A 12,022-nucleotide genomic window follows, 5' to 3' on the forward strand; every position below is an offset into this window, starting at 1 on the left:
ACCGATCGGTGTATTATTTGCAATGCTGATGTATAGTTTTGTCAGTTTTTATAATGATTGATCATTGACCACCATGAGAATCTGCATGTGATGGAAAATGGGATATAAATACATGAATAAATATGTTGCTCTCTGGCATGGCTATAAGGCTTGCCAGTTACTCATCAGATCAGTTAAGCCACCAGCAATTAGAAGGGCTGTGCTTTTCCTGCCACTACTCACATGGGAAATAGTGCAGTTATGTAGCCCTCTGCAAGTTAACACCTTGGTACTAACCACCTTAATTGTTCATTTCTATTGCAGTATTTTTATGATACTAACAAATGCTGCATTTGGAATGTATATCTTTCACAGATTGATTGGGACATTCTAGGGCCAAATACAGAGGCAATTTTACCTGCTCTGAACAGTGACATTGGTGACCCAGTGAATGGATCATTTTATTTTGAAGAAGCAGAAGGAGGTCTGAGAAGCATCAACTTGGAAATTTATCCTCACGGAGAAGTTGAAGTTCAGGAGACCTACATTGTTAGGCTGAGCATTGCAAAGGGTGAAACAGAACTAGATCCCAAGGCTGCCAACATTACACTAATAGTAAATTATATCTATCTTTGTTTTTGACTGTTTCTGTAGAACTTACTAAAACAGATTGGGTTGACTGGTGTTTTTCCAGTTTGTTTGTTTATTTGTTCATTTACTGCCTATTTTGGGGATTTGTTGTTTGATTTTATTTGTTTTCTTATATTGTAGTGAAACTGCAATCCATAACTGAGATCCAATGAAATACTTTAAATACACTCAAGTGGGTTTTTTTTAAAAAAAATTGAACAGTTCCCCCGCCATCTCATATCACAAAGTGCTTTTGAAAAACTCTCACTTTCCCAAGTGTGTTTTTCTCCATGTGATATGAGGACCTCCTGTCCAAGAAAAACAAGCCCAAAGTCTCCTTTAGCATGCAAAACTAGCTGCATTGTTCCTTGGGACCTGACCTTATGCCACTTTTAAAAAAACAAAATGTAACCATGGAATTAATATTTCACAAGTTGTTGCATAAACAATGTGCCCCACAAACAAGGAAAGTCAATTATGATGCTTATATACTGTTGTAAAATTTGTAGATTCTGAAGTTTGGTGATCCCAATGGAATTGTGCAGTTTGCTCCTGAATCGTTATCCCCAAAGTACTATGAGGAGCCATCAGCATCCAAAGGGCCACTGCGTATCGTGCTTTTCATAAAGCGAATTCAAGGCACCATAGGAAACATTGTGGTACTTTTACTTTTAGTACTTGTTTTTGTACAACAGTGTAATCTGAAGTCTTCAACAGCTCATTAAATCTCACTCTGACTATAAGGATTAGATCATAAGTAGATACCGTTCTATATATGTTAGATTCCTGATGTTCTTAACTGACATTTCTGGGTGTTTTGGATTTTTAAATATATATATTTCTGCTGTGCATGGAAAGATGATCTCAGTTGGGTAGCTAGCTCCATCTAGCGGTTGAAGGCAGAAAGAGTGCTGTTCAATTTTGCAGGGACTTCCTGCACTCCACAGCTACTTGCTATAGTTTTCTTTCTGCCTTCACCAAAGATGATTGACTCTGCTCTCTGCTCTTCTTGGTTCAGGTCTGTATTTTTCTGTGTTAGGTTTGTTCTTCCTTAGTGTCTTATTCCTTCTGTTTCAGGGTGTTGGTGTTCTGTTTTCCATCCCTGTGAGTGTCTCTTTAAAAAAAACCCCATAGCGTTTCAAAGGAAGACTGCCCTTCTCTGCTTGAGACCTTACATTGCCACGCCAGTTTTGAAGTTGGCAGCTGCTTTAGCATCATTAGAAGCAGTGGCCTTTGCTAGCCCTGGTGGCTTCCGAACTAGCAGCTTTGGCTCCCCCCCCCACTAGCCCTGGCAGCCTTGATCTGACTGTGGGAGCTTCTCCCCCCCATGCTGCCTGTGCCATCTCATCTGAGGCTGCAAGAGGCCCAACAGAGCAGTTTTTGGCCACCAGCAGCCATCTTGCCGCCTACCCTCCTATAGCCGTGCAGCATTGGCTACCGGCCACCATATTGTTTCTGTCCTTGTAAGCCCCGCAGCGTTGGTTGATCCCAATGGGAAAGGCAACTGTGAAATCCGCAGTTCCTGCCAAAAAGGCAAAACCACTCCTGCCCATCCCAGACCGCCAGGCATCACAGACAACCATATCAATTATTTCAGGTGCAGAGTCAGCGATAGACCTCCCGACCACCAGTAGGCAGGAGGTGGCTAAGGCATGTTTATTAGTGGGCAGGGTGGCTTTAGAAGACTTAGCTTCAGAAAGAAATAGGTGGGAACTCACTGTCAGGGAGGAGGATGGCAATAGATGTGGAGCTGTTTTGCAAGACACTCACAGTTCCGTCTGCAGGTCACAGAGACCAGGAACCCCTCTCTTAGGTGGAAGGGGGACAACCTCCTCTATCCTTAAACTACATTTTCTCCACATGGTCTTCTCCTGAGATCTTTTCAGGATTTCAAGAGGTCCTGTGCAGCATCCATCCCTTCAGGAGCCTGGGGGGGGGTTCACCCAACTCCAACCTTCTTGTTGTCATGCTCAGCCACTGGAATTACAGTTTTCACCTCAAATGCTACAACAACTGAAGGAACAACTGAGGGAATCCCTGTTAGTGGACTTAGCCAGAGACCTGTCTGCTTTTTCAGTTCCCATGCAACTTTCTAAAGAGGACAAGGATGCCACAAGCATATCCATCCAGCCCCCTGTAAGGACACAACGGGTGCAGAATTCCACCCTGTCATACACATCTTCAATCACAAGACCACCACCTATGTCACCGGACCCCCATGCCACTGCTCAGGGCAGACACCCTCAGTGTTTGGAAGGTCACAGTGTAGACCCAGACAATGAGTTAATTGTCCTAGATGAAGAACAGTGGAGTGGGGACTCAGAATCTGAAGAGGTCTCTACCAACAGGATCTTTCAAGAAGCTCACTTTCTTCCCCTCTTGTGCAAGACAATGGAAGCACTTAATTTAAATTCCTTAGAAGATCCTCCAGCCCCTTCAGCACCTAGAGTATCAGCTGTGTGTCTGGACCCAAAGCCCAAGTCAAGGGTACTTAAACTCCTGTCATTACTGCCCAAGGTGATCAAATCTGAGTTTGATGTTCCATTGCAATTTAAGAAGTCAGTTCCAATAGCTAACAAATATTATATGCTGGAGCAACAGATTATGGATCAGATGAAAGTCCCACTGGTAGACGCCCCCATAGTGAATTTATTAAATCTGTCCTTGAACCAAAAGGACTCAGATGCCCATCTTAAGGACCCTACAGAACACAAAATGGATCAGGGTCTCAGAAGAATCTTTGAAGCTAGTGCATTATCAATTCAGGCAGCGTTGGCTTCCTCAGTATTTGCAAAAGCTTCCCTTCTGTGTCAGAAAACTTATTGGATGGTCTGCAGCAGGACCCAGTTCGAGTCTGCAAGTCCCTACTGAAACTTTCTCAGGTGGTGACCTTCATGGTAGATGCATCTATGGATGCCATGCAATTTTCAGCAAGGACACTGGCTGGTGTTTTTACTAGAAGGACCCTTCGATTGCACCATTGGGAGGCGGATCCTACGGCCCACTCTAATTTGGCCTCAGAATCCTACATCGGAGGCAAGTTGTTCAGTGCCGGCACCCTCACAGGTGTCCTGGAATCTAAGGAATAGAATAAGTCAATGCCTTCCACCAGGAAAAGGGATGACAGGAGATCCTTTCAGAGATCCTTCCACCCTTACCAAATATCCCAGTCCTTTCGAGGCTCCAGGCCATCTGGAAGGACAAAGGATAGCCAGTCCAGCTGCCCCTTCTGGAATAGACAATGCAACCAGAGCAAGGGCCAACAGCATTTCTCCAACAGATCTGGGTTTGGAACCCAATCGTGAGTAAATAAACATAAATTCTGATGCCAGCACCACTTCGATGGGAGGCTGCCTCCAACGGTTTGCTTATCGATGGAGGGAGATATCATCAGACCAATGGGTGCTGCACACCTTCCAGTATGGGCTCCATCTGGAATTCTCAAACCCCCTCCTCCAAAGTTCATACCATTCCCCAGAGCTTGGAAAAGTTACTTTTTTGAACTACAACTCCCATCAGCCCAATCCAGTGGCCAAGTTGGCTGGGGGTGATGGGAGTTGTAGTTCAAAAAAGTAACTTTTCCAAGCTCTGCCATTCCCCATCTCTATGTCTCCATACAAAAGGGAGATGATTCAACAGGCAATTTCTCACCTGTTGCAAATCGCAGCAATAGAACCAGTTCCTACAGGGGAGAGATTTTTGGGAAATTACTCACTCTTCTTTACAGTTGCAAAGAAAGACGGTTCGTTCAGAGCTGTACTTGACCTGAAGAACTTGAACAAGTACGTAACATAACACAAGTTTCACATGGATACCTTGATGACAATCAAGGAGGCCCTGAAACAGGGAGACTTCCTCACCTCAATTGATTGAAGGAGGCTTGCCTACATGTCCCTGTATTTCCACCTCACACGTGCTGCCTCAGGTTCGCAGTAGTGGAAAACCCCTTCCGATACAGGGCCATGCCCTTTGGTCTGTCATCCACCCCCAGGATATTCACAAGATCGTAGTTACCCTGGTAGCATACCTCAGGACACATGGAGTTCATGGTTTTCCCTATCTGGACAACTTCCTAATTCAGTCCCCATCACTTCACAAATCTTGGAAGGATCTGCAGGTCACCTTAGCCTGTCTGAAGGACCACGACTTATTGATCAATCATGCCAAGAGCCAGTTGTGTCCATCTTGTTGCATAATACAGCTGGGAGCCACAATAGACTTCGAGCAGGGAGTTATAAGGTTGGCACAGGACAGAATAACAAGATACGCACAGCAATGTCACATCTTCTTACCTCCCCATCAGTGGACCTCATGCAACTTGCAGCAGCTCTAGGGCTGATGGTCTCAACTTTCCAAACTACTCCCTGGGCACATCACCACTCTCTCCCCCTCCAGTGGGTGCTGCTCCCTTTCCAAAGGGAGATAGTGGCCAGGTGACACTGGAGGTTAACGCTATCACCGGAGGTCCATCAGTCCCTACTATGGTGGGCACACAAACCCAATCTGCAAAAGGGTGTTCTGTTTCAGGATCCACCACAAACACTCATCACATTGGATGCCAGCCTTATAGGCTGGGGGACCATATGTGATGGCCAGATGGTCCAAGGCACTTGGTCACTACAGGCGTCCTTACTCCCCATCAGTCTTCTGGAACTTCATGCAATCTGTCTAGCACTGAGACACTCCGCGGGGTGGAGACAGTTGGGAACAGTGCTTGTCAGAACAGACCAAGTGACAGCCAAAGCTCATTTAAATTGTCAGGGAGGCACGTGCTCAGTTCACCTCCAGAGGGAAGCCTGATGTCTGTTTCAGTGGGCGGAAGCACATCTGGACTCAATCCTGGCAGAATACCTGAGAGGGGAGGACAATGGTCAAACAGACTGGCTGAGTCAGGAGAAAATCCATCAAGGAGAATGGAAACTTCACCCGATGGTCTTTCAGGAGATCGTAGCTTGCTTTTGAAGAGTCAAAGTGGATCTGTTCACCACTCATTTCAACTGCAAGGTAAAAAGGTTCTTCACCAGATATGCAATGCCAAAGGCAGAGGGAATAGATGCTCTGATGTCCCAGTGGCCTCCAGGTCAATTGTATGCCTTCCCACCACTTCCAGTTATTCCCAGGTTGATCCAAAGATCTGAGCCAAGATGGCAACAGTTCTACTGGTAGACCCATTTTGGCCAGGGAGATCCTGGTTCCTGGAACTCCTCGACCCATCGGTTGATCATCCTTGGGAGATTCACCTCAGGGAAGACCTGCTATTGCAAGGGCAGCTTCTCCACCAGTCCCAGGGTGGCTGGCGCTTCATGTCTGGAAGTTGAGAGGTGATATCTGCTGAGGAAGGGCATTCCATCTCCAGTAGTGGAGAGAGTGATGGCCTCTCAATGTCCATCGACCATTAGGATATACGAGGATACATGGAAGACCTTTTCTGTTTGGTTGCAGAAGAAGATATTCCCTAGGAAAATGGGTATCAATGAGGTCATCTCCTTCCTTACAAGATGGTTTATCCGCACTGTCCCTTCCTTTCATCCTAAAGTGCTGTCTAACTTTCACTGTCAACAAGAGCTTGTGCTTCCTTGTTTCTGTCCTTACCCAGTCCACCCCAAAGAGAAGGCATGGCACTCAATGGATGTGCGAAGAGCCCTAAAAGTATATATCTCATAAACAAAACTCTTCCGCGAAACAGATAGCTTGTTTGTGTCCTTTCTCCCAGCTTCATTAGGGAAGAAGGTTTCCACCTCAACACTAGCCAGGTAGATTAAACCATGTATCATGTTGGCATTTGCTTGCTTGAGGCTGGTCCGCCCGGCCAAGATAGTCCACTAGGACAGCAGCCACATCAGCAGCATTCTCCTACAATGCTTCTCTCCTGGAGATCTGCAGAGTGACTACATGGGCTACTCCTAACTCCTATATCAGGCATTACAAAATAAATACTTATGTGTCCGCTGAGGCAGCCTTTGGGAGGAGAGTGCTACACCATGTTCTCTCAGACCAATAATGTCTTACAGACTACATGGGTCAGCTTTGGTATATCCCACCTGAGATCATCTGTCCATGCACAGGAGAAGAGACATTTGGTTTTACCGTGAAATGGTCTTCTCTGTGCATGTCAAAGATGGTATCAGGGCCACTCCCTAGGAGGGCTGGGCTGCCATCATTATTTCAGTGTGTGCCTTTAGCAGAGAGTGTATGAGTGCTGTTTGTTTTTCTTCAGATATGTGTTGCTGTTATGTCTTTTACTCATCTAGTTGGCTTGTCATCAAGAACTGTAGCAAGTAGCTTCAGAGAGCCAGAAGTCCCTGCAAAATTGAACATCACCCTTTCTTCCTTCAACCGCTAGGTGGAACTAGCTGCCCACATGAGATAATCTTTGACATGCACAGAGAAGAATGTTTCATGGTAAGACCAAATGTCTCTTTGTTAAAATTATTTGGAAGGTTGTGGCATGTATAAACACAAACTTCATGTAGGGCTGTTATTATGATGGGGGAGTGGAGTGTTTCTCAGAGAAGTGTGCTTATTTCTTTCAGAGTGACATATTTTACTGTTAAAATTAACTAATGTGTAAAATGTATGAAGATCTCACCAGGTTTTGAATTATTTCTTTTGCTTATTTCAGGTTCACTGGGAACTAAGTAGTGATTCAGATATTACAGATGATTTCCTTATTACCAGTGGCTCTGTTGTAATTCCTGATGAGCAAAGGACATCTGAGATTGTTATATTCTTGTTGCCTGATAATGTTCCTGAAATAGATGAGCATTATGTGGTACAGCTTACCTCAGTGGAAGGAGGAGCTGATGTGGATCAGAAGAAAAGCACTTCTAGATTCACTGTCTTTGCAAATGATGATCCCCATGGAGTATTTGCCTTGTATTCTGAAAAGCAGTCAGTACTGGTGGAGAAAGATCTGAGCCGGCACATCCAGATTAATATAACTCGTCATGCAGGGACTTTTGCAGATGTGATTGTGGAGTATCATATTTCATCTCACACTGAAGACAATCTAGTCATGCCAGCCAACGCAATGGGACATCTGCTAATTAAAGCAGGTTCCAGTTATGGAGTGAAGACAGTGCCAATACGGACCCAGGTCTGTATTTTCTCATCACCTTGCAAGGCCCTTGAAATTCATTTGAGTAAGCAACACAGCATTATTTTGTGGCCAGTGTCTATTACAGGCCAGGCTGCAATCCAAAGCTCTATAGACATAGAAGATCCCCATTTTCCAGAATCAGAGTGAGAAAGGATCTCAAAGATCATGTGGTCCAGGGGTGGCTACTCTGTGGCTCTCCAGATGCTGCTGGACTACAGCTCCCATCATCCCTGACCATGAGCTGTGTTGGCTGAGACTGATGGGAGCTGTAGTTCAGCAGCATCTGGAGAGCCACAAAGTGGCCACCCCTGATCTAGTCCAACAACATGCCAATACAGGAAATACGCTGCTACAGCATCCCTAATAGGTGGCCATCTAGCCTGTTTAAAAACCCCTAACAAAGAAGTCCACCAACTTTTGATGCATTCTGTTCCATTACTGAACACTTTGTAGCATCATGAAGTTCCTCCCGATGTCTTCTCTGAATCCATTATAATATGCACCAACTGGTTTTGAGTCCTGCCTGGTGGAGGAACACAAAACAAATTTGTTCTATCATTTATGTGACAGTCTTTCAAATATTAGAAAATTGCTATTTTATTACCTCTTAATCATCTCTTCTCCATGCTAAACATACGCAACTCATCCAGTCTTTCCTTCTCTGGAACACATTCCAGTTTGTCAGTATCCTTCTTAAGCTGCAGTGCCCAGAACCTTACAAAAGGGAAATTTGACATGTGCAATAGAGAGGGAATGCCTGTGCAACACCAGAGATTTACTTACCATATGGAGGAAAACCTTGTTTCCCAAGTAGGGATGGGGGAGAAATTCTATTCAGGTTGCATATATAGCCAAATATATCAAATTTCACTTTCCAAAACAATGTGAGGACCAAAGCACAGCCATTCTTCAAAATTATTCAAATTTTCTGATGCAGTTCTCCAACCATTGCTTACAAAAATGCAACTATTAGGGGAAAATGTGCACAAAATGAATATAATAGTGAAAATAATATACAAAATGCATTACATTAGGAGAAATTGCCTGCAAAATGTGTACATTAATCAAAACTGCATACAAAATGTGTTTATTAGGAAAAATTTAACTAAAATGCTGCAGAATTTTCATGATGTTTTTTTTAAAAAAATCACAAATTGCTGCAGAAATGTGGAGAACTGAATTTAAGAATGGAAAAATGGGAAATAAAGAGAACCAAAATGGACAGATCCTACCTTTACTCCCAAGAAAGCTCTTTAAATAACAGTCCTTGAGAAGTAGCTTTTTCATATTCAGTACTGAAGGGCAAACGTTTCCTGAAGAAAACCTGCAGTATAAAATTCTTTCCTGATGATTTTCTATTTCCAGTGGCAGATTCTTTATGCTGCAGAATCTTTTTAGGGCGCATTTCCTTTCCTTGGGGGAAAAAGTCTGCCTTGAGGCCTGATTATACATTCAACTTTTCTTAGGCTGCTTCAGGTGAGGGTTTGCATGGTTGAACACTCTCTTTCAACAACCCTCCTTGCACATTGAAAAATAATTCATTATAGTTTATATTCAACTTACAGACAATAAATAAAGATTGAGGACGAAGTTCAAGATTTCTGGCTTGAATATGCTACCATCTGCCATTATTCATAATTTTAACATTATATTCTATTGCTCTTTTGGAAAAGGTTTTGCAAACCAGCATGGTTAAAACAGTTCTCACCTTGAGGGTATGTTGTTTGAATGTCGTCCACTTAGTTATTGTTTGCTAGCTGATAACTATCAGATAAATGATGATCTCCTTTCAGGTATTTCTCTTCTTGGGCTTGAATTTCACTCTGGAATTGAACAACGTTACTCTTTTTAATATTAGTGCCAATATTGTGCCTAAACTTTTAGAGACAGCAATGTCAGTCTCTGTTCCAGTTCCCAAAGAAGCTGCCAATTCTCAGGTAAGTACAGCGGTGTAACATCTGTACCACCAGAGGACAGATCAAAGCTGTTAATATGGATAGAGTATTGTTAGAATTAACTAGCTGAAGCATTTAAACAAATTATTTATAAATGTGAAAAATGGAAATGGACTGCCTTCAAGTCGATCCTGACTTATGGCTACCCTTTGAATAGGGTTTTCATGGTAAGTGGTATTCAGAGGGAGTTTACCATTGCCTCCCCCTGAGCCTAGTCCTACCCACCTGGCTAGGGCCTGCTCAGCTTGCCACAGTTGCACAAGCCAGCCCCTTCCTTGTCTGCAAGTGCCAGCTGGGGGGCAACTGAGCTCATTGGGACTATGCAGTTTGCCCGCGGCTGCACAGGTGGCAGGGCATGTAATCCCTGAGCCACTCACTGTGGCAGTGATCTTTAGCTGGCCCTTTACACCATGGAGACATGAGAGGGGATTTGAACTCACAGACTCTGGACTCCCAGCTGGACTCCCCTCCCCACTGTGCTAAACGTAGAAATGTAAAAATGTGGGGTTTTTATTTAATATATGCTTGTATTTGCTTGCTGTGCATTTAGGGAGCAGTATGTGCAAAGAGCAAAGCTGTTGATTTATATGGCCCAAATACTATTATTCAGTTTTGAAAAGAAGAAATTGTTTTCATTATATGATTCCAAATTCTATCAACTACTTCAGCAGATTTTCATTAGATATTATATTTTATGAGAGGGGAGATGGCCCACTATATTCTGTTTTCTACCTGTACCTTCTATGAGTGCAACTATGTTGATTAATAAAACATGCATGTGTGGAAAAATACATTGCCCCAGCAGTGTAAGGGCCCGCATGTACCAAACATTTAAAGCAGTACCATACCACTTTAAACAGAGTTATCTGGGATGTGGGATTGATTGTTAAACCAGTCTGGGAATTTTAGCTCTGTGAAGGTAATGCCTGTTTAAAGTGGAATAATACTGCTTTAAATGCAGAGCTTGGAAAAGTTACTTTTTTGAACTACAACTCCCATCAGCCCAATCCAGTGGCCCTGCTGGCTGGGGCTAATGGGAGTTGAAGTTTAAAAAAGTAACTTTTCCAAGCTCTGTTTAAATGTATAGTGCAGATGGGGCCTGAGATGTATTCCAGAGTTATATGTACACATTCTGGGATTTAGATTTATTGTCAAAACAGTCCATGATGCTTCCAGTGGCAGCAATAGTTTATATATGATTATTTGATACACAAAGATAAATTTATTTTAAGTATCATGGGGCTGCTGCCAAAGGATAAGTACCTGTAAGACCGCACATTTCTGGCAATAATAATATCTTTCTGTGTCCTGATAGGTTGCCTTTGATTCTGTTATCTTACGACTTACAAATATTACAGCAGGAACAACCCAAGCTCTTATCACTCGGAAAGGAGTATATGGCTCCATCGCAGTAATGTGGAGTTCTGGATATCCACCTGGCTTTACTCCAGAGTCCCTTCACCCAGGCAATATTACACCAGCTTCTGGTGAGTGCTTCCATTTTGCCCCAAGGGGGATAACCCTGACATGATAGGATATACTCCCCCTCAGGGACAGCAGACAGATTCAAGAAGTATGATAAACATTTTGGAACAAAAGAGACTGTGGTAAGATCATCCTCAAGGCAGAAGAGAATTGCCTTCCTCAACGACTCTGCCTCCCCTTTTATTTTCATTTTGTTCTCTTCAGAAAATTAGAAATTGAATTTTGCCTCACAGGAATCTCCCTTCTGATTTCTCCCATATGTCTGTCTGTCACATCCATTTCTCAACTTTGTTTTTTTCCTTAGCCAAATAGAACAAACTCTCTTTAGCTTATCTCTCAAGTTCTTAATTACCCTGGCCACCTTAGGACATTTCTGTAGTGCAGACCATAATATGAAGTTGTTCAGCATTGTTGGTTTGTAGGATGTGGCCCATAACTGCTGCTGAATTGTAAACAAATGGTGCATGGGGAATCCCATGCTAAAGGATTTGTCCCTCACATTGTTATAATTTTTTCCCCATTTTGTTTGTAGGGTTCTTGCTCATCTACTTCCTCATAATTTATATTTTTTAAAAGAAAAAATATTTTTCTCTTTAAAAAATGTCACATTCAGGTTTTTGCACAAAACTCAGAGGAATCTCCTTGATAGATGCACAGCAATTTCCAAGAATAAAATAGCTTAATGAAAATCCAAGCAGAAATAACTGGCTGCCTTTCATAGTCTAGCAAAAACAAACAAACATTTTATAGGGAATTACTTTATGCTTGGACATAGAACTGGAGAAGAATTTCATTTGCTCCTCATATCTTAGTGTACTGACCTAATTTGCACCTTCCAGACCACTACACAGATTAAATGCAATTATCCATTGAA

General features: G+C 43.0%; 1 protein-coding gene across 14 annotated transcripts in view; it reads left to right on the forward strand.

Moving 5' to 3' along the window:
* The window catches only part of ADGRV1 (adhesion G protein-coupled receptor V1), a 432,032-nt gene that overhangs the window by 184,198 nt on the left and 235,812 nt on the right, over positions 1-12,022 (forward strand). For all 14 annotated transcript variants that reach the window (XM_061622198.1, XM_061622202.1, XM_061622203.1 and 11 more), the window contains 5 exons: positions 355-594; positions 1,119-1,268; positions 7,232-7,705; positions 9,502-9,645; positions 10,979-11,150. In XM_061622198.1, coding sequence (XP_061478182.1) covers positions 355-594; positions 1,119-1,268; positions 7,232-7,705; positions 9,502-9,645; positions 10,979-11,150 — 1,180 coding nt within the window. The remainder of the gene's footprint in view (positions 1-354; positions 595-1,118; positions 1,269-7,231; positions 7,706-9,501; positions 9,646-10,978; positions 11,151-12,022) is intronic.

The sequence above is a fragment of the Rhineura floridana genome, chromosome 1 (genome assembly GCF_030035675.1).
Source record: "Rhineura floridana isolate rRhiFlo1 chromosome 1, rRhiFlo1.hap2, whole genome shotgun sequence".
Lineage (NCBI taxonomy): Eukaryota > Metazoa > Chordata > Lepidosauria > Squamata > Rhineuridae > Rhineura > Rhineura floridana.